Source organism: Leptodactylus fuscus, chromosome 5, assembly GCF_031893055.1.
Source record: "Leptodactylus fuscus isolate aLepFus1 chromosome 5, aLepFus1.hap2, whole genome shotgun sequence".
NCBI classification, from domain to species: domain Eukaryota; kingdom Metazoa; phylum Chordata; class Amphibia; order Anura; family Leptodactylidae; genus Leptodactylus; species Leptodactylus fuscus.
Genome location: NC_134269.1, coordinates 86,459,654 through 86,482,484, shown reverse-complemented (window position 1 = coordinate 86,482,484; position 22,831 = coordinate 86,459,654). Strand labels below are relative to the sequence as shown.

Here is a 22,831-nt window from a genome sequence, read left to right as displayed (position 1 = left end):
ATTTTGGGTGCCCTTATTACAAACTTCTGTAAATTTCGCCACCATGGTTGTTGAATACCCAAATGTTATGTATCGAATGAGAAAAATAATGTAATTTATATGGTACTTTTGGCTGACTACAAGACACTGTTGGGATAAAAAATAACTAGTATACTTATAAGCACTAACTATAACTAAAATGCTAGTAAATAAGAGGTGATAACTGCTGAAATTCACTCATTCATTCAAAACAGAGCATGATAACATAACTATTCACTTGTCTTCAGTTATGTGATTGGTTAAATTGTGGCAAAAAATATTATATTTAAGAATATGTATTTAAAACTGATTTTTTTGAAGCAAAGTATAAATAGTACTAAATCATTACAATATTGGGTCCCCTACTTTACTCATTTCCCCACTTCACTTTACACATTCACTTTAACACTCTGTTTCCGTTGAGGTGCTTTCTTTCTTTTTTCTTGAGTCCTCTGTAGCACTTCCACAAGCCACCACAATGTTCATGACACTACTGGCGTGCCCAGGTCTTTCTAGTTTATCCATTAAAGATCGAGCCTTTCTAGAATGACTGTGTAAACTCTTTGATCTAGGAGAAGCAAAGTCGAAATTCCTTTCCGACTTTACGGAGAGTAAGTTTTCAGTCTCTGTCCTTTCAGGAAAATGTGTAGAAGGGAAGGAGGCACTGTTTCCTATTTCTCCATTATCGCTGTCATCTTCTGTATCTGTTAGCAATGGCTTGAGCTCAGCCTGGACCTCAGCTTCTGAATCAATGTTGGGAAGTTCTGGAGTTTCTTTTTGAGGGTCATCTTGGTAGCTGAACTGGTTGGCCCAATCTTCTACTGCGGTTGGACAAAGTTGGTCCATAATTGTGCTATACTCAGCTGTCCAGTTATTAACACCACCAACTAGTTTACCAGCCTGGGTAAATATAAAACTTCTAGATTTTGTCATAGTTGTTTGACAAGTGTTATATGACTGGCCAGGATAATATCTTGCAGCTTTTGATTTCTCTAATGGGTATGATATTGTAGCTTCTAGCTTTGTCCTTTCAACTGTTAAATGAGAATTCGAGAAGTCTGAAATAGGAACATTTGCAAGTGACTGGCCATTTATGATGACATCATTTGATACAATTGTGTCCTCAGCAGTGTCTTCCTTGCTTATTTGTTTTTCATCACTTTCCGGAGTCCATGTATCAATACAAGAAAGTGGTCTTGTTGTCTGTGACACAATTCCTAAAGTCAATTTGCTCAAGTCTTTAGCAGCAACAGCATTGGCGCTTGAAACATAACGTAGACTAGCTTGCCGTGGCACTAACTGGGTTTTTTGATCTTCTTCACCCATTTGCATCCCAAAGGAATAGGCCTTTCTTCGTAAACCCAATGCAGGTGACATTGATGCTGTGCTGTCATCACATGCTAATTCATCAGCCTCTACATGGTATTTATATATGCTGTTGCCATCAGAACTGTTCACACTGCCTTGTCTTAGAAGATAAGCTGCATCACATTCTGAGGAAGCTCGTGATCGTACGTGAACCAATTCAGACTTGTCTATTCCAACAAGTTTTTCAAGTGCGTTTACCATTCTGCCTGAAAGTTCTTCCAACTGAGAAAGACGAAGATCAACAGTTTGAAGAGAAGCCTTCATGAAATGTTCCCGTTCATTGACTTCTTCTAACCTCATGGACATGTTTTCAACTCTGCAAAATGAAAAATAAAAATCTTCAAAAGTCATCTATATGTATATCTATATTGTCACATATATTGTTAGCTATCTAAGGATAGCTAACAATACTAAATACCTATAAAAGCCTTAGGCTACACAAAAACTGAGAACACCCTATATGAAAGCACCCAGAAGATATAAAAGTAATACCAAATGCCTTTATTAAATAAATACATTAACAGTATATAACAATTGTGATATAGGGACAAGGAAAATTCACAAAAATGGATGAACTCCCCAGTGGTAGTATAATAGTCTAAAGGCCCAATGCTCCAACCATCAAAACAACTCACCCAAAAGTCACAATGTGGGTACTAATCAACACACAGTTAACTAGTATCACCAGTTGATATGTACCAAAACATTATATATATATATATATATATATATATATATATATATATATATAAATAATGAGGGGGAAGGAATAACAGTAAATAACAACACTAATATGCACTATTTATCCTACCACTGGGGAGTTCATTAATTTTTTTGGATCTTTCTTGTCCCTATATAAAACGTTTTATATTCTTTTTATTTAATAAAGATGTTTGGTATTACTTCTATATTGTCTGTGTGCTTTCCTTTATGGTATGCTCATATACTGTCTTCTATAGCATTCACCGTTAGTGTAGCACTAGAAGTAACATACTGCTTTAGTTGCAGCATTTTAGAAGTCAGTGATAGATATTAAAGCGATTTTCTGACCAATATGTTTTTGAACCCCTTAATGACCAATGATGTACATGTATTATTATTATGCTTACTTATATAACACCATCATATTCCGCAGCGCTTTACAGATATTGTCGGTCACTGTCCCATATAGGGCTCACAACCTACATTCCCCATCAGTATGTCTTTGGCGGGTGGGAGGAAACCCATGCAAACACGGGAAGAACATACAAACTCCTTGCAGATGTTGCCCTTGGCAAGATTTGAACCTAGGACTCCAGCGCTGCAAGGCTGCAGTGCTAACCACTGAGCCACCATGCTGTATGGAGATATAAGGCAGATGCTGTCTGTATAATAAAGCCAGCACCTGCCTCTAACAACTGTGATCGATTCCTGCATCAATTGTGGCTGTTTAACCCTTTAGACATCTAAACAGTGCATGCACCATGGGCGCCATCATTTTTCAACAATCACCAACCTCAAGAATGTCATTGGAGGGCGCCAACTGGTTGCCATGACAGCTTGGAGCTTATTGAAGGCCATATTTCTATTACATTAGTATTGCAGTCTATTGCAAGGGCAACCAGGCCCCCTAGGGTTCAAGATCCCTAGGGGGTCTGAAAATAAAATAAAGAAGTCAAGTTATAGTTAAAGGGAATCTGCTAGAAATCTTATGATTCAGGCACAGAGTTGTTGTGAAGATTTAGTGTGTTAGGCTAAGGCCCCACATTGTAGATACACAGCTTTTTGGTTACTGCAGAAATGTAGGAATAAAAAACGCTCTGTTTTACAGTTCCATCAAAGTGAATGAGATTTCTTAAATCTCAGCTACATTGTTGAAAAGTTGCATTTTTAAAATTGTGTGTGTTTTTGAAAAAACACAGCAATGTTAATTTTAGCTATGGAATCACGGTTTCCCAAAAACACTGCAGGGATAATGTGTTGTGTTCTCACTGCGTTCCTTTCCTTAGCGCCTTTTAGCTGTGTTTCGCTATGTGAAGCCTTAGACTTTTTATGTATAAAACATCGCAATGTCATGAATGGGGTAAGTTACCCTTGATGTTACCCAGATTTCAGTTTTGGAAGCATTAACCACCTGAGATGTACCAAATTATTTGGCCATTTTGTGTCAGCACATCTTATTATTAAGTCTGCACATTATATTGCCCCATTGTATCCACATAGACCTGCATAACTATTTCTATAACAATTGTTGTATTTGATGACTTGGATCCATATAGGTCGCTGGGACAACTCTGCATCCGACAGCAATGAGATATATTATCATCATAATGGGCTTGTGACTCCATGAACCATATATAAGAGATGATAAAATACCTTTCTGAGGTTACCCGAATCCGCTCATCATTTGAGGACTGCTGCTCATCTTCCTTCTCTTGAAAATATTCCTCTACACATTGTTCTTCAAACTCATAGAGTTTCTTCAGTTCTTCCTCATTTAGAAACAGTTCTGTACGGTTAAGAGAACATTCACTGTATCAGTCAGCAAAGTATTTATTTATTTTTTTTTATAAATGTAGATTGCAAGCCCCATATAGGGATCACAATGTACTTTTTTTTTCCTATCAGTATGTCTTTGTAGAATGGGAGGAAATCCACAAAAACACGGGCAGAACATACAAACTCCTTGCAGATGTTGTTCCTGGCAGGATTCAAACCCATGACTCCAGTGCTGCAAGGTTGCAGTGCTAACCACTGAGCCACCATGTTGCCCCTAGTCAGCAAAGTATTTGACTCTTAAAGGGGTGATCCACCTTTTGAAAATTGATGGCCTTTCTTTAAAACAGGTCATCAAATATGGATTGGTAGGGTCTGAATGTTGTGCTCCCTGTAGATCAGCTGTGAAAAGGTGGCTAACCCCTTTAATGCTGACATGACTATCAATCCTCTATGAGTAGATTGTCTGTGACTGGGTTTGCTTGGAGATATTCATTTGATTTACTGAGAATTTATTACATTACATGGTTCTCTCTTTCAGACCGCTCCCCTATCTTCCAGATTGCTCTGTATGATACCCCCCCCCCCATACAGACTGCTCCCCATGGTTCACTCTTTTACTCAGACTATTCCCTCTGGATCACCCCATCTTACAGACTGATGCCCATGGATCACCCCTATCTTATAGACTACTCCCCATCTTTCACTCTGACTGCTCCCTATTGTTCCCTCTTTTACTCAGAATGTTCCCCATGAATTACCCCTATCTTACAGACTTCTCCCCATGAATCACCCCTAGAAGTGTGTAAGATAGGGGTGATCCATGGGGCATAGTCTGGGGGACAATAGGGAGATGCCTGTAAGGTAGGAGGTAATCTGTGAGTAAAATAGGGGAAAGAGAGAGAAAAGAGAGGTCTGTAAATAGGGGTTATCCAGAGGAACAGTCTGTAAGATAAGGTTTATCCATTGGGAGCAGTGAGTAAAATAGGGGCAGTTTAAGTGAAATAGGGAACAAGGAAATAAGAGTTTGGGAGCAGTGTGTAAAATAGTCTGAGTGAAAGAGTGCTACCCCTTTCTTACAGACTGCTCCCTATCTTATAGCCTGCTCCCTGTGGATCACCTCTATTTTACAGATTTCTCCGCATGGTTCCCTCTTTCACTCAGATTGCTCTCGATGGTTCACCCTATGCTTCAAAAATTTCCTTTATTAGTGCAACATTTCAGGGTTTTTACCTTTCATCAGGCATTTATAGATATATAGTGCGGAGAAGATCATCTAATGATGTCAGCATGATGCAATGAAGTCCAGAATAGGCAGAATCCCAGGGGATAGGGCTGCTGAGCCTAAAGTGACTAATACCTCCAAGTCGGCTAGGACGCTGTTATAGAGGGGATTAAAATAGAGGCCTACTGGAGTACTGTTCTATCTCTGTTTGTATCTTTCTCTTCTCCTGGCACAGTGTCCAAATGTTGGACAGCAGGATTTCCCCATCTCAGGGCTGTCTCTAGATGAGCCTTGGGTTGAATGTCTTCCCTCATGGGCTGTATAGGGAATTGCAGGGTCTCCGCTTCCAGATCTGACTTAGGGGTAAGTTCACACTGGGTTTTTTGGTCAGGATTTTCAGGCCATATCCGCGTCAAAATTCTGACCAAAAAGACAGCTTCCATTGAAATCAATGGGAGTCGGTCAGGTCTTTTTTTCTGGGAGCTGGTTTGTTCCTATTTCTGGGTGTTAATGCCTTAAAGCATCTGTGTAACCATACAGTAAACCCACTTTTTGTTACTTGCCATTTGTATGACTTGTATAAAAATGAAACCCAATAAAAAGATATGTGAAAAAAAGAAGTGACACAATGGGCATATGTTATGAGGGGAAGGTAGCTCGGTAGCAGCAATGGTGCAGACCCAACCAGTCAGAGACAGGGTTACAAAGCTGCAGTAAACAAGTTTATTTAAAAAAAAAAAAAAAAACCTGCAAAATAAATAAACCTTCAAGTTAGGCACAAAAAATTAGCAAAATAAAATACAGGCTGGTCTTACACTACCATAATGTAGATCCGCAAATGGTCCGCAATTGAGGGTTTTCCATTGCGGACACATTATGGTCAATGAAGCCTCTTACACCACCAGATATTTTATCCGTGGGGTGGCCGGGCCGCAACCATGGTCCTCAATTTATAGAACATGTCCGTAATGGCCGTGAATTAAACTCTATGGGTGAGTTTGTCAGTTTATGGGCATCTGCGGTGTCTATGTTGGTGATCAGCAACTAGTGTTGCTGATCAGCAACTTGCAGACCGTAAAATCATTACGGTAGTGTAAGACCAGTCTAACTCCAGGCAAAAACAGTATGAAACTACAGTAAGTCCTGCTCGTCTGAGCACTAGCTAACTGTAAATACTAACTGTATGAATGGCTTACTACCAGCCACACGAACCAACACAACCAAAAAGAGCACAATACCGTCTCACAGTGTCAGGACAGACCCTTGGCACTTCCTCTCACTCCCAGGATCTGCCCTGAAGTGTAGGCTCTGCAGTCTTTTATTGGCCAGTAATGAGCCTATGATCCACACCTGGGTCTGAGGCCTACACAAGACCCACACTAGACCACACATATGTTAGAATATCTGGTAAAGATATACTGGGACTCTAGCTCTCTGCCTGTCAACTTCCCACAGTTACTAATGCTGTCTAAGGGACCAGTCTTATGCCAGCCTTACAATGGCAAAAATAATAATAAAATAAAAATGAATAATGTTGAATGATCTAGTCACCCATTCATTGGAGCCAACATGGACACAAAGTACAGAGTAATTCGATAAGGGGAGTTGAGGACAACATGGCATGAGATACCCATGACTTCAGCACAATAAAAAGTCTACTGCTGAAAGGGGTCTTACAATTTCAGCTAATAAATGTTTATTGGTTCATCATATGACCAGGACAGATTTCTAATCACTTATAGTAAATAATAACAGCATGCAAATAATATCTACAGCCTGGAATTGGTACAGAAAAGACATCTGGAAGACTTTCTAACTTACTCAGTCCTCTGTCTCGCTCATCTTGTTCTCCTTCTTGTATCTTTCTGCAGCGGCAACAAAGGCGCTTCAGTATAATGTACAGGTGGCTAAAGATAATCATTGGAGGTGGCAAAACAGGCCGGTCATGAAATGTCATAATAAGTTGGTAACGCTGGAACTTCCACACCTGGTTTGAAATTGATTTGACTTCAAAAAATGTATTGCTGAAAATAAATGAAAAAATATATAATACTTACATAACATAGTATAGATGACATTATATATAATAGTATTAGAAAACATTTATTGAAGAATTTACAAATAAGTTTCTGTGTGTGTTTGGTGGACTGGACCCCATCCTTGTATTTCAAAAAGCGATAGGCTGGAAGATTGTTTTAGAAAAGACTGACTATTCATGCATTACAGCAGTACCAAATGGCCAGTGACTCAGGGAAACCCATAATCCCTTAGGCCCATTTCACATCTGCGTCCCATGCAGACTCCCCGAACGCAGATGTGGACAGGGCCTTAGAGAAAGGAAATTATAAGAAATGCAAACATTCCTATAATGTATATAATTAACCTATATACTTTGGTGTAAATAGGTTAGTAAATTCACCTCAGTTTTCTAACCCAGTTTTAGTAACCCATCCACACTAGTTTTCTGAAGTATGTGGGTGTAAATGTGGCATGTTTCTGGCACGCGGCTCTTTCTTGTACTAAAGATGTGCCACATTTTGTCTTCTGCCCCCTGCTCGACACTGTTTAGGAAAAGGCAGGCAGAGACAAAGGACAAATTTACTATAGCAGAAAGTTGGCATGAGTTACACCTGAAATCTAGGCCAGCTTCGGACTGAAATAGAATTAATTTCTGGCATAACAGAGTAAAGCTGAATTATTCAGAGGCCAAAACCTCTTAATAATTTGGGGCATAACTCCTCTCCTGCCAGCTAATGAATTAAGACTGGCATACAGAAAGCCAGGCTTAATAAATCCCTCCAATGTATCATGGTTTTAGCCATTAATACACAGCCCATGACCGTTAACATCCTAGGGGCCCAAATCATTCAGCCTATCCCTAATCCTTGCCGAAAATATTTCAAGAGGCTGAAGAATACATAGCAATGATAACAATATCAAAAGGTTATACTGTGGGTTGCTTTCAGATTTAGCAAGTAAGTGTCCTTACATGGAAGCAAACAGCAGATGGCACAATTCGACATGAATACAATGTTTCCTGCCTCCTGATATGGCTCCATTAGAATCATTAGGCTTAGCCAGGCTGTGCGCTGCTTTCTTAATAAGCTTATGTTGCCATCTGCTTTCTCTTAAACAGTAACTGTCTGTTTTCTGTAGATCGCCAAGTAAATTCTAGGAAAAACTATTTCGTTTGACATTTGGCTCTGCTGTGAAATAATGGGAATGAGTATCATCCATCAGAAGAGATTATCTTGTTTAGAATTTTAATGGCAGTAAGGCATTTTAAAGAAAACCAAAATTGTTCTTGTTGAGTTATGGCCATGTCCACACATGGCAGAATTTTTATATTTAACAATAATTTGCTTAGGATTTATGGTGCAATGTCCACACTACAAATCTGCAGCATGTGCATTCAGCCTTAGGTTTACCCAATGCTGCTACATTGCAATTAAAACTATTGAAAATATTTTCCATTTTATTATCCATTTTATCAGTATTGACAAAGAATAGCCTTGTTTCTTATGTTTCTTTTCATTTAGAAGGGTTCACATTAGCATCATGGTTTCAATGCTTAACTCAAAGTAGCTCTGCCAAATATGTTTAGAAAACAGACCTACACCAATCCTGATGGATCCAATTGACTTACAGTGGATCCCTGAAAAAGTATGTTGGAAAAAACTGACATATAAGCTCTCCGGACAAAAAAAAAATTAGTCACTCTAGTGCCCAAGCACAGATGAATCGTTAATTCTGGGCAACGGTTGAGTCCTATGCTCAACTGTGCACATACTGCCTCTACGTGATCATAAGGCAGTAGCCATCAGTTAGACAGGTTGTTTCAAGCGGTAATTGTATGTAAACATGGGTAAATGTAAGGAAGTGACAGAGTGGCAAAAAGGGGCGATCGTGTTTGGCCGTGCCCATGGCCATAAGGTGAGTGAAGTTGTTGAATTTGTCAGTGTTTCGCGGCAGACAGTTTAACGTGTCTACAAGCAGTGGTGTAATAAACCAGGGACTATTACAACATTGTGTAATATGTCTATTACATAAATAGGTTTTTCATCTCCAAATTCAAGGAGCAGGCTTATTACACCATTTTTTAATGCCTTGTTTCTGGTATACAAGACATATAAAAGTCGCAAATCTTTTGTGTAAGGCAGGTTTTTGCATAAGAAAAACAAGGGCATGATGTGGATATATGATCATTTATGCCTGTTAGCTGGCATAAATTATACCTGACATCCTGACTATACCAGTTATGAGCTGCCGTAAATTTTAGAGCAGACACATGTCCCTATGGAGGGTATGCTTGATTTATTGGAAGGTGTTAGCCTCATCATAAATATAGTACACCTTTTACCATGATGGCTGGCCTTGAAAACAACAGTCTTTATTAATCTCCCCCTTTGTGTGTACCCATCATGATGAGAGCTGCCGACATCACATTTCCGCAGTCCCATATTATAGACTGTAACATCCAATATTTCATCCTATGAAATTAAGAGCAATATTACATTACAATTGTTATGCTGACATTGTAGTGGAAAACTTACTTGAACACTGCTATCAGCAAGTTTACTAAAAGGATGTTTGCCACCAACAAGTAACACGCCATGATAGCTGGAGTGAGCCAGGCACCAGGAATGCAAGGAGGAAGACGTTTTCCATCATCATCATACAGGTTGTCACCACAGGGAGCTGCGGCACAAAACTATAGTTATCAGTACAGAATAATTATTACTAATACTACGGTATTATTCTAACAGCATAGATTTAATAATTTGAAACAACTGCTGGATCATTCAGCTATATGTTTTACCAACTGTTCTCTTTAGTGTGCCAGTAAAAAGATCACATCCATTGTTCACTGCTACTGTGTTTCCCCAAAAATAAGACAGTGTCTTATATTAAATTCTGGTCCTAAAGATATGACATGTCTTATTTTTGGGGGATGTCTTATGTACCTGCTGTAAGGAGCGGCTGGAGCGGGGGACAACGTCCCCTTAGTGGAGCATCGGCATGACTGCCAGTTGTAGGTAGTGCAGGAGGTTAGGGGAGGGGGTTGAAGGTATGCTACTTACATTCCCCATCTTCTTAGCAGCACTGGTGCTGCTGTTGGTCGCAGCAGTGGAAGTGCTGGGCGGGGTTTAGCGAGGCTTCCTGCGGTTGCGCCGGAGAGCCTCACTTCGCAGGCATTGCAGCTGGCTGAATGCTGTGTGCGGTGCTCCATGTGCACAGGAAAGCCGGCTGCTGGCGCTGCTGTGATACCGTACGTTGTATCCACTGTTCCTGCTGCAGCGGGATGAGCTGGGAGAGTGGACTCTCCACTGCATACGATGCTTACCATAGTGTATGCACAGCGGGCATCTCCCAGCTCATCCTACAGCGACAGGAACAGTGGATACAATGTACGGTATCACAGCAGATGCAGCAGCCGGCTTTCCTGTGCACACGGAACATCGCGCACAGTGTTCAGCTGACTGCAATGTTTTTTTGGGGATGTCTTACTTCAGGGGGGTGCCTTATATTAGGCAAATTAACAAAACCTCTTCTATCCCTTACTTTCGGGGGATGACTTATTTTCGGGGAAACATGGTATGATACATCGACATAGGCTTTGATAGTTCAGAATGAAGATGAAGCCTACGAGCTTGTACACCTCTAACCTTCTCTACCCAAGCAGAATCAGTCACCGCTGAACAGGGGAAGCAATGCTCTTCTGAGCGGTTCTGACACTTCATTTCAGCCATTGGCGGGAGTCTCAGCATCTATATCTAAACTGTTGAAAACATCTGACATGTCACTATTACATGCTACAAGTTTTATGAAATGGGAGATAACCTTTAACAGTGTTGGACTAGAGTGCCTATGGCCAACCAGTAGAATTTCTTCTAAATATTATATACAGCTAAATGCACATATTACCTGTCATCCATTGGCAAATTCTTAAAAACACATTTTTTCAGTATTAGCTAACAACTTAGCCCTCACCCCCGACTATTTCAGTCCTGTACCCTCTCATTAGTCTGCTACCTTGCTATTGGTTTAGACTAGGGGCCTCCTTAGCTCTGCAAGCAAGATTGTTGATGGGAGGCCCCAAAGTGACAGTAAGGAGATGGGACTCAGGAGGAGGTATAGTCATTTGCCTAAATGTCATCTTATCCACTCAATGGATGTGTGTGTGCATATATATATATATATATATATATATATATATATATATATATATATATTAAACTGGGTTGTTACATATGTTATTCAACTCATTACATGGGAGTATAAGCTGGTGAGCGCTGCTTATCTGTATTTAGTGCAATGAATGTACTATGCCATGTGCCACTCTTGCAGGGGTTGTGGGTGTGGGGTCCACTAGACCCCTTGATTCACCTGTGAGCCAGTTCAAGCCTGCCCTTTAATAATAATAATTTAGAACACTCAATGGCAAGCAGTATGTTATAATAATATGTCTATGCGGGTGATGTAGAAAATAAAATGGAGCTAGGTCACAATAAAATATATAAATACATGAATTTTGGACCTTAAAATGTCAAAGATAAAAAGTCGACAATCCCTTTAAGCATACTACCACCGGACTCCAGAAATGGCTCTATATTAATAAAACCGTAATAATAATAAATGTGTAGTTAACTGGAACATTGTACTCCTATTTGTTTTCTGAAATTAGATTTTCTGCAGATTTAGAGCTCATTTTGTCATTTGCCATTACACTTTTACATCTGAAACCATGAACATTAAAATTTTTCATAGGAGTGTTAATTTTTAGAATTGTCATTTGATCACTTTGTTACAGTGGCCATGTTTCTTTCTTACATGCAGTCACGATCACGAGGACTGTTCTGTGCCTGGGGAAAGATCATTGTCCACTTTTCGTGAACAGCTGTGTTCTGATTTACAGTCCATACATCAATTATTATACATTAGGCTAATGTCCTACACTGTCTGCACAGAACCAAACACTGTAAAATAGTGACAATGTAAGGGAATTGCTAAGACAGCAATTCCCAGAACTTTTAAACCCTGGGAGGGGCACAAGAGACAGTGAGCCCTAAGCTGAAGCCCCCCGCTTTCCCTTCCTATTGCCAGGCCCTATCCTAGGTAATAGGCGACAACCACGAAGACAATCCCTCCCTGAATACGTGAAACACAAAACGCAGACAAGACGAACAACAACAAAGGGAGGTCAGGTAGCCAGGGTTCGGTAACAAGAGAGCGATGCAGTGTCAAATCGGAGTCAAGAGAATAGTCAATGAGAAAAGCCAAAGGTCAAGTATAATAGTATAAGCAAACAGGGACAGTAAGAGCAGGTATGCGCACGGCAATAACAAGCACTGGTGTGAATGGGAACCAAGGCTAAATAGGGAGGAAGAACCCGCCCATGGAGTTCACAGAAAGGCAGCTGTCAATCACAGGGCAAGGCCAGATTAACCACTTAATGGACAGAGGCAACCTTGGCAGAAGACGGGTGTGGTGCAAATCCAATTAAGGACTAGAGCCGTGTTCACACAGTGCAACTAAAAACTTTAAGCAGATTCTCTAACTGCACACGCCTCCTGCGCCGCAGAATGCGAGCAGAGGGTGGCGCAGAGGCCTGAACAGGCAGAGATGTTACAGACAACCAGAATGCTGAGGATGGGAGCGCTTTTTGAAGGAATATTTTTCATGCAAAAGCACTTACAAGAAATCTAGATCTGTAGTTATCCATTATTACTCGTTCCTAATTACTAAAACTTGAACAAAAACCAAACTTGAAAAATACTTACGGTTTATCTCCATTGCATACACTGTTCAGAAAAAAAGATACAAAATGTAAGAAATGAAAGTAATAATACAAAGCACACAAAGTAAAAAAAAGAACAAAATTAAAAAATGTTATATACACCAAAAACCATTATAATTATTCTACAACTTGTCTATAACACTGTTCACTTTTATCTGTTTTCTGTTTATGATGATTACGAGATGTATGGAAAAGGATGTTACAATAGATAAATATATTTGTGTTAGGTTCAAAATGCATTTATTGCCATCAAAATTGTAGGCAGGATAGGGTTAAGGATAGTCAGGATATGTGCTCACTGAATGCCGTGTTCTTGTGTAAAAAATAGCTTTTATAACACTAATATTTCTTTGCGTTCTTGTCACTTCTGGGCATTTTGTTTAGTTTATCATTTTTTTATGTACACATTGCTTTAGGCTAGGACCCCATGTGGCGGAAAACTGCAGACTTTCTGTGAAAAATCACAAAGTGTTACTGCCGTGGTTTTTCCTGCGTCGCTTTTTTGCTGTGTCCTGTTATGTGGGGCCTTACAATGTTTTTTTTTTCATTGTTTTTCCTATGAAAACTTCTATAACGCTAGGTTCACACCTGCATTCGGGTCTCCGTTCAGTGGTTTCCGTCTTCTGCATGCAAGAAGACGGAAACCACAGACCGGGTCCGTCCGTGAGCGGCAGTGAGCGTTTTATGCTTTCCGCCGCGAAACCGGATTTTTTAAACCAGACACAGAGTACTGCATGTCCGACTCTGTGTCCGGATTAAAAAAAACAGTTTCGCGGTGGAGAGCATAAAACACTCACCGGGGCTCACGGCCGGACAGCTTTCAAACCCAATCAAATGAATGGGTGAGAGAGAGTCCTGCAGGTTTCCGTCTCCTGCCTCTGTTTTGTGCAGGAAATGGAAACCTGCAGAACGGAGACCGGGAGCAGATGTGAACGAGCCCTTAGAAAGGAAATGAAAAAAATCCAAATGGAGAGAATACACTGAAATTTAAAAAATAAATAAAATGGTAAGACTAAAAATGTAATGTGCTTGCTTTTTATAAATTGCTATTGGCTAACTCATAGCATCTGGATCTGGTGTTTTTGAACATCAACTACAAAAGAACGCTGTGAAAACGACACAAAAAATCCACAATTTCAATCCCAACTGAAAAAAAAAGTTGTGTAACAATAGCCTGCATGCAGCAAAAATTTGCCATTAAACTGGGTCCCACATAGTGAAAATGCTGCTATTTGGCTGTGATGATTTTCAATATATTCAAACTCAATGGGATTCTGGCTAATCCCAACCACACATTACAGAAAAATATCTGCAGCGGAAATGCTGTACTTTCAAAAACCATTGCGTTTTTATAAATAACAGTATGTCAATTATATCTATGGTAATGCTGATGTTGTCCGTATGGGTATAATAAGGACAGAAAGTCCACAGAAGAAAATTCTGCAGACTTTCTGTGAAAAGCGCTGTGGAAAAAATGTGATGCGTTGGAACGATGGAATAACTTGTATCTGTGTTTGTAAGATACTCAGCAGTAGATGTGAACATAGCTTTAGTCTGTTCTTGCTGTTATATGCAAATAATCCAAATGCAGCCACATTGTTTTGGCACTGTATAAAGATGTAGCACAAAGGAGTTTGTCATCTGTCTCAATTCAATGTGGTATCACAATGTGTTATGTGTACTTTCCTGGGACCTGCTTTTGCCAAAAGTATACATAAGTACAGGCAAAACATACAGCCATGTGAGTACACCTTTAGGCCTTATTCATGTCAGATATAATAGAGAAGAGAAACTTTTACAAGACAAGTTCAGCTTTGCATTATCTTCTGCATTGCACACAATCATATGAATATGCCTTAGAAAACTGAAGATTCTCATTATTAAGATTGGAGAGGCAGGATTCAATTCTTATTTACTTTCCTTTCAGCTTTAAAAAATGAATTGATGCATAAAATTACTAGGGACTCAGGGAATAGGTGTATGAGAAGATGTTGTAAAATATGCCTGGCAGCTGATCAAGCTTAAGGCTATATGTATACGACCATGTGCACAGACAGCACATGTATGCCTCTATGGTCCTATTCACTTTGCTCAGGCTATGTTCTCACTAGTGCTCGGGGAATCCATTCCCCATTTCGCTTTAAAAATGTGAAGAGAAAAGTCCATGGGGTCCGCAGGTTTTTAAGGGTAAGTGCTTTTTTAAGCCTGTTGTTTCTATTCGAGAGGGTTCCCCATGCACCCCCCTGAACGGAAATCCGAATGAAGGTGTGAATCTAGTGTAAGGGAGCCTGGAACACGAAACAGACTGGCAAAGGACCTGTCATGAGTTTTGTCCCATGCTCACTGCCACACATACAGGACTATAATAATACACGGACATGTGTATAGAATCATAGAAATGAATGGGTCAGTGTTATAGCTGTGAAAAACATGGCTAGCAAACTGACAAAGCACATAGATCCTAAACCTAACCCATAGCATTTAACACCATTTTTCATATTTTTCTACTTTTCTATTTATGCTAGATAACTGGCATAAATAATGATAAACCTGATGTAGCTGGCGGGGCCACACGGTGGCTCAGTGGTTAGCACTGCAGCGCTAGAGTCCTGGTGTTCAAATCCCGCCAAGGGCAAAAAACTATCTGCAAGGAGTTTGTATGTTCTCCCTGTGTTTGCATGGATTTCCATCCCATATTCCAAAGACATACTGATAGGGAAAAATGTACATTGTGAACTCTATGTGGGGCTCACAATCTACATTTTAAAAAAAAAACAAAACCTGATGGAGCTGAAGAACGTGCCCCACCATACCCCAAGCCCTTTGATAAAGTTGCATGTGGGGAACAAACCTTAAAAAGTTACAATTTTTGTGTATATTGGAATTTTTTTATTGGTTTGTATGTCAGTTTTCTGGTGCACAAGCCATGATCAATCAGACAGATTATGATTTTTTTCACATACTTGCGCTGAATAATTGGATTTATCTTGGAATTTAATAGCTATGGCTTATCTCTAGAATAGGCTTTCAATATAAGGCTAAGGGTCCATTCACACGGAGGAAAATGGGGCTGAATTTGGTGCTGAATTTCAGCCTTGAAAAAAAACTCCCATTGACTTCAATGGGTTCCTTTTCTGCTAGCAGAACTGAAATTCTGCTAGCAGAAAAAGAAACCCATTGAAGTCAATGGGAGGCATTTCCACCGCGGGCAAATAGCAGAATTTCCGTCCCATGGGTCCCCGGGATAAAAAAGCCAAAGTGATCAAAAAGTTGTACATACCAAAAAATGGTACCAATAAAAAATACAATTTGCCCCACTAAAAAAATTCCCTCATATAGTTCCATCAACAAAAAACTAAAAATGTTCTAAACATCAAAATGCAGTGACCCCTAGCAAATCATTTAATTTTGAAAAATGGTGTTTTATTTATAAAAGTGGTAAAACATAACAAAGGTAATATAAAAAATAATGAAATAAAAATGAAAGAATTGAAGATTTCATATGGAAAAACTAAAAGTGTTAATAAAAACTAAAGGAAATCTTGTGTGTACTTCAAAATGGTGCCAATGGTGTCGTGCAAGGAATAAGTCCTCATATGGCTATGGTGACAGAAATATAAAAAAAGTTATGCATAAGTTATAGATGGAAAATATGAAAAAAAAAGTCACTTAGCATTAATGTCCAAGCTACTCTGCATCCGTAACATGATAAAGGGATTAGCAAATGTTTGTTTAAGGGTGCATTCACACGGAGTAATGCGGCGCTGATTCTGGCATGATAACTCGTGTAAGAATGAGCGCTGCAAAACAGAATCCCATTGACTTCAATGGGTTCTGTTTAACACACATAGCACATTGAAATCAAAGGGAGGCTTTGTAACCCATTGATTTCAATGTGTTATGCACGTTAAATGGAACCTATTGAAGTCAATGGGATTCTGTTTTGCCGCACTGATTCTTACACAAGTTATCATGCCAGAATCAGCGCCGCTGTGTGACTGGACCCTAACATGTTAAGAGTCAGGCTAAACTTGGCTACATCAATACATTCACCTTTACCCTTTATGCCATTACCATTCAAGCATCTTGTAATAAATAAAATTACCAAAAAAACAATCTTGGCTTACAGAGTCTGTAAAAGACCTCCATGAATATAAATGGTATATATGGCCCTAAAACTGGTTATCAATGGGATGCTGCAATAAACAGAAAAATAATGGTTTTTCACTGAGGTCAACCAGGTAGATTTGTTAAAACTACGGTAAAAAAATTAAAATAGTCTTAGTTGCCAATAGCAACCAATCACAGCGCAGATTTCATTCTAAATTCTGCCTGTAAAATGTGCCGGTCATGTAAATGCCAGCAGTCCTCCAGAGCAGAAAAAATATATAAAGATGGAAGGGCTCCCCCTTCTGATGCAGGTTACTGCTACCAAATCCATCCCTATCAGGGTGCTGCCATCTCTTTTCCATAAACCCTGGGATAATTTTCCATACCCTTGTGTAGGACCTAAGGAGCTCCCTGTACAGATGCTCAGAAACTATTAAAAAAGGGATGTAGTTAATCTATTTCCAGGTGCCTCATATCAGTCACATACATATGTCCTTGATACATAGGCAAGAATTGTGTTAAATGCCTATTTAGATAGCAGAGTCCTAAGTCCTAATAATGTGTGAAGTGTGAGATGTAAAAGTGCTGCCTATAGTGCTTGCCTATAGCCAAGATTGCAGTTGTGTCTTACATTTTAAGATAAGGATATGGAGATCATGGAGAAGCCTACAAATAACATATGCAAATTGAATTTTTACATTCCAAATTAAAGCAGATAATCTGTTAATTTGGACTGATCATCTGCCTGGGAAACAGCAAGCAGAGTCTTACTATGAACTCTAGTCTTACGGTCAATCTGGTCTGCAAACACCTCTCCGTAGATCATCCAGTATGGCATGTAAAAGATGTTACGGGCTAGCCTCCATGATGGCTCTTCATCTGGGTGCAGAATAGCCTGCCTTGCCACGCCAAAACTCATAAGTACAACCAGCATGATGATCACAAAATAGAGCATGTCAATCATCTATAAAATAGGAAGAAATATAAAACAATTAAATACTAAATTATTATAGTTTTTTTTTTTTTTTTAAATACTTTTTAAAGGGGACCTTTCACCACTTTCACCAAGCCCAGTTCTTATCATCTACTAATAGCCTCCACTGATTCCAATACAGTTGGAATATTTTGTGAATCCTTCACCGGAACAATCGGTGTTGTCAGTTTTGGTGCCTGATAGGCTCTGTACAGCCATGTAGGCTACATTAGGCAGGAGCAGGCAAAAAGGCGTGGTCAAGAGCTCCAGTCAGTGGCAGATATTGTCAGATCTCAGAATCACACCACTTGTCTGCTCCTGGCTGACACCGCCCTCCTGACAGTACAGAGACTAAATTAACTGCATTGATTGCTCAGGAATGGTGAGGGGAAGGGCACGTATTAAATGATGAAAAAATGCCAAAAAAAACTGGACTTGATGGAGGTGATAAAAAGTCCTCTTTAATTGTTGACGGTCTTTGTTGACTTACCATTTTTCCAATCATCATAACATAGGGCCCAAGGTATTTGTTGACTCCAAAAATATCCAAAACTCGAATATACCAAAAGATAATATCCACACAGTATATGACTCTTCCATAACCCATATAAGGTTGATTTTGTAGTCGAAGAATTGCTCCAATTATAAACACTGAAATGGCCACAAGATCAGTGATATTCCAATATTCTTGTAACCAGACCTTTATTTTTTGGCTCAGCTTTCCTGGTTCAGACATTAGAATCTGCAGAAAAATGTTATGGATAGCAAAAATATGATGACAACTTGTACAATTGCAGAACTTACAGTTTAATAGGAATTTTGTTATAGACATGAGTATGGGCTCGTTCACATCTGCGTTGCCCTCTCCGTACTTGAGGTTTCCGTTTCCTGCCTAAAACAGAGGCAGGAGACGGAAACCTGCAGGAGTCTCTCTCAGCCATTCATTTGAATGGGTGAGAGAGATGTCCGTCCGTGAGCGGCGGTGAGCGTTTTGCGCTCTCCGCCGCGAAACCGGGTTTTATAATCCGGACACAGAGTCGGACATGCAGTACTCTGTGTCCGGATAAAAAAATCCGGTTTCGCGGCGGAGAGCCTAAAACGCTCACCGCCGCGCACGGCCGGACCCGGTCTATGGTTTCCGTCTTCTGGCATGCAGAAGACGGAAACCATAGAACGGAGACCAGAACGCAGGTGTGAACCTAGCGTAATTCTAGGTTAAATGTGGTTAACTGTTTAGTGCATACTATTTTGATGCATTAAGCTGCTTCCTGGGATATGGTCACCACATTCTATGATCACTGTAGGATTTTGAAACTGATGACCTTCTATATAGAGAGCCAGAAGCAGACAGCTCCACATACATTGTAGAGGATTACTGCAGTTCAGCTCCAATTCACTTGAATTGTACTTGTAGTAACCCGGCTGTATGCAATGTCTGATGTGTGTTCTTAATTAGAGATGAGCGAGTAGTACTCGATCGAGTAGGTGTTCGATTGAATACTACGGTATTCGAAATACTCGTACTTGATCGAGTACTACTAGCTGTTCGAAGTTAAGATTCGATGCAGAACCAGCGTTGATTGGCAGAATGCTATACATTGCCAATCAACGCTGGTTCTTCTCTTACCTTTAGAAGTCTTCTCGCTGCGCAGCGCTCCCACGTCCTCTTCCGGCTCTGCATTCACTCTGCCAGGCATCGGGCCTGGGCAGAGCCGACTGCACATGTCCGCTTGTAGTGCGGGCATGCGCAGTCAGCTCTACCCAGGCCCGATGCCTAGCAGAGTGAATTCAAGGCCAGAAGAGGACTCGGGGACGCTGCGCAGGGAGAAGAATCCAGCCCAACCCTCACTAATGGACTTGGTAAGTAGAATTTGATCGAATGTTGCCTACCCCTGAAACGAGCATTTCCCCCCATAGACTATAATGGGGTTCGAAACCCCTTCGAACAGTCGAACAGTGAGCGGCTGTTCGAATCGGATTTTGAACCCCGAACATTTTAGTGTTCGCTCATCTCTATTCTTAATGCATGGCCAAATAACTGGATCAATCCGCACCAAATTTGGCACATAGATAAGTCAGATGCTTCCAGAGATTGACGACCTAGAGATTGCTTCCAGAGATTGACGTCATTTGGTACGTAGACGCCGCGGGAGGATTTGCGGACCGTACACGCGGCGCTATTTTGCAGCCGTGATTTTTTTTGTGGCGGCCGCAAAATAGCGCCGCGTGTACGGTACCGGCTCTCATTGAAAACAATGGGAGCGTATACGGCCCGCAAATCCTCCCGCGGCATCTACATACCAAATGACGAGCCAGAATACCCCGTATGAACCCGGCCTAACATTTAGGATCTACTATTCTTGACATATTCACAAACACAATTATAGCATATCTGGCTTCCGCATCAAGCATCACTATTGTTTATAAGCGGGGACTATTATTTATAAAGAGGACTATTACTTATAAGGAGGACTATTATTTACAAGGGTGACTATTATTAATGAGGGAGCACTATTATTTATAATAATATGTAAATTGTCCAAAGTCTCACCTCTCTCACTTTCTCAAGTGCAAGTGTTACGATATATGAAATGACAATCCACTCCTGAATTGAAGGCCATCGCTCCATCTTCACCAAAATAACATAATTAAATAACATTAAATATGCTAGGTAGGAAATCTGTGAAGAAAAAATATATTTATTATCTCACACATTTCTTGAATACATAATTGAATAGCCAAATTTGATGGAGACAGTAAGGCTGAGGCTGGGACCCCATTTAGCAAAAAAGCTGCTTTTTATGTTGCAGATTTTGCTGTGGTTTTGTGAGCCAAAGCCTTGAGCAGAATGGAGAAATATTCGCTTCAAAGTGTTCCCTTTGTATTTCCTATTTCTTTGCAGCCATTTCTGTCTTTGACTTGAAATAAATGCAGCAAAATCTTCAACAAAAAAACTATTTTGTGATTGTTTGCTATTCTTCCAAAGGCTTTGCATTGTGTTTGAGAGTTTATAGTATTTTTGCTTTTTTCCAAACTGCTAGCAAAGTTTTAATTTTACATTTTCAATACAAATTTTTTATATAAGGAGGTAAAATAAAATACAACGAAACAAGAATTAAAATGGCTAACAGTTTTACTTTGTGGTTGAGTGGAAAACCATAAAGTTATTTGTATTGTACTTGATCTGTTGATGTGTAATCCCACTTTAAGATGATTTACAAAGCATTACTGAAAAGGTCAAAGGGTTTAACACAGAGATCACCTCTGAAGTAAACATGATTTGACCTAAGAAATGTTCACAGACAGACAGTTAAAACATCACGTGCATTGGAAGAAATGGATGGATTAATACCATTAGCGGCATTACTGAAAAAAATGTTCAGCTCACATACATGGATGTTTATTGTGATGTTGTGAAATTATTAGCATTCCTCATACTATTTCTAAAAGGACTAAAATGAGTAAGGCTCGATTCACACCATTTTTGGAATCAAACTTATGTAAAACTAAGGCTGGTCTTACACGACCGTAGTGGTTTTTGCGGTCCTCAATTTGCGGATCCACAACACAAATTTCACTCTAAAACTCATTCCACAGACATCCGTGCCCAACCGCAAAGTGCATCTGCAATGCACCGTGTGTAGCAGTATTATGCGGATCCGCAAAAAACAAAACACACCCAACCCCTCCAGCATCGCATTGTTGACATCTGCCATTGCAGATATACACTGATGTGTGTTCAGTATATATCCGCATAAGTGCACGCGCCCATAGACTTGTATGGGACAGTCCGTGCCGTAAAAACACAACCATTACGGACATGTGGTATACTGTCTGGACCACAGTTACGGCATGCCACACCACGGACAAAATCTATGGTGGTGTAAGAGGCCATATAGAATACAGTGGGTCCGCAAATGGTCCGCAATTTAAAACCCGCAATTGCGGACCGTTTGTGGTCTTAAACTATGGTCGTGTAAGACCAACCTAAGGCTGAGGCCCCACATTGCGGAAACGCAACTTTTTTGTTGCAGATTATGTTGCAGTTTTTTGAGCCAAAGTCAGTAGTGGATTGAGCAGAAAGTAGAAGTATAAGAACTTCTTATGTATTTCCCATTCTTTTTGAAGCCATTCTTAACTTTGGTTCAAAAAATGCAACAAAATCTGAAACAAAAGAAGCTGCGTTTCTGCAACATGGGTCCCTAGCCTAAAGCCCCATGGTGCACAAAAGCTGCTTTTTTTTTTGTTTGTTTCAGCTTTTACTGCGGTTTTCTGAGACAAAGCCAGGAGTAGTTAATATAAAAAAGCAATAGAAAATATAAAAACAGTGTTCACACTTTGCCCTTCTCAATCCATTCCTGGATTTGGCTAAAGATTGCAGTAAAATCTGCAACAAATAAAGAAGCTTTTCTATGAAACGCTTTTACAAAATGCAGAGGAAACGCAACTTATTTTTTTCCTGCAGCATTTTTTCTGAGTGTATCTCTGTGGATTTTCTTCCCTTATTAAAGGAAAACGCAATGGTTTCTGCAGGTATAATTCACATAATGTAATTTATAAAACACAGCTATATTCCACAGCGTTTTCTTTTTTTTTTAATTTGTGGATAGGATTATCTAGAATCTCATTCACTTTGCAGGTATTGTAAAATGCTACATTTTTTCCACTACATTTTTGCAATTTGGGGCTTTAACCTAAAGGAGCAAATATAAGTTGAAGATTGGTGGGGTCAGACCTCCACCAATCATGAGATAAAGGGTGTATATCTCCCCATTCTGAATGGAGCATGAGTTGGACAAAGCCACCCAAATTCCATTTCACTGGGTCCGGTTGACATAACTTCAGTGGTCACAAATTTGCAACT

The 22,831-nt window shown here is 39.9% G+C and overlaps 1 protein-coding gene across 7 annotated transcripts in view; it reads right to left on the bottom strand.

The window, feature by feature from the left end:
* Positions 1-335: 335 nt before the first annotated feature.
* Positions 336-22,831, bottom strand: part of TRPM1 (transient receptor potential cation channel subfamily M member 1) — a 161,201-nt gene continuing 138,705 nt past the window's right edge. For 4 of the 7 annotated variants that reach the window (XM_075273574.1, XM_075273569.1, XM_075273571.1 and 1 more), the window contains 8 exons: positions 20,519-20,647; positions 18,458-18,709; positions 17,766-17,958; positions 12,868-12,888; positions 9,640-9,784; positions 6,908-7,110; positions 3,742-3,874; positions 336-1,702 (listed from right to left, as the gene is read on the bottom strand). In XM_075273574.1, coding sequence (XP_075129675.1) covers positions 421-1,702; positions 3,742-3,874; positions 6,908-7,110; positions 9,640-9,784; positions 12,868-12,888; positions 17,766-17,958; positions 18,458-18,709; positions 20,519-20,647 — 2,358 coding nt within the window. In that variant the 3' untranslated portion in view covers positions 336-420. The remainder of the gene's footprint in view (positions 1,703-3,741; positions 3,875-6,907; positions 7,111-9,639; positions 9,785-12,867; positions 12,889-17,765; positions 17,959-18,457; positions 18,710-20,518; positions 20,648-22,831) is intronic. The other 3 variants (XM_075273570.1, XM_075273573.1, XM_075273572.1) reach the window with 2 other exon arrangements.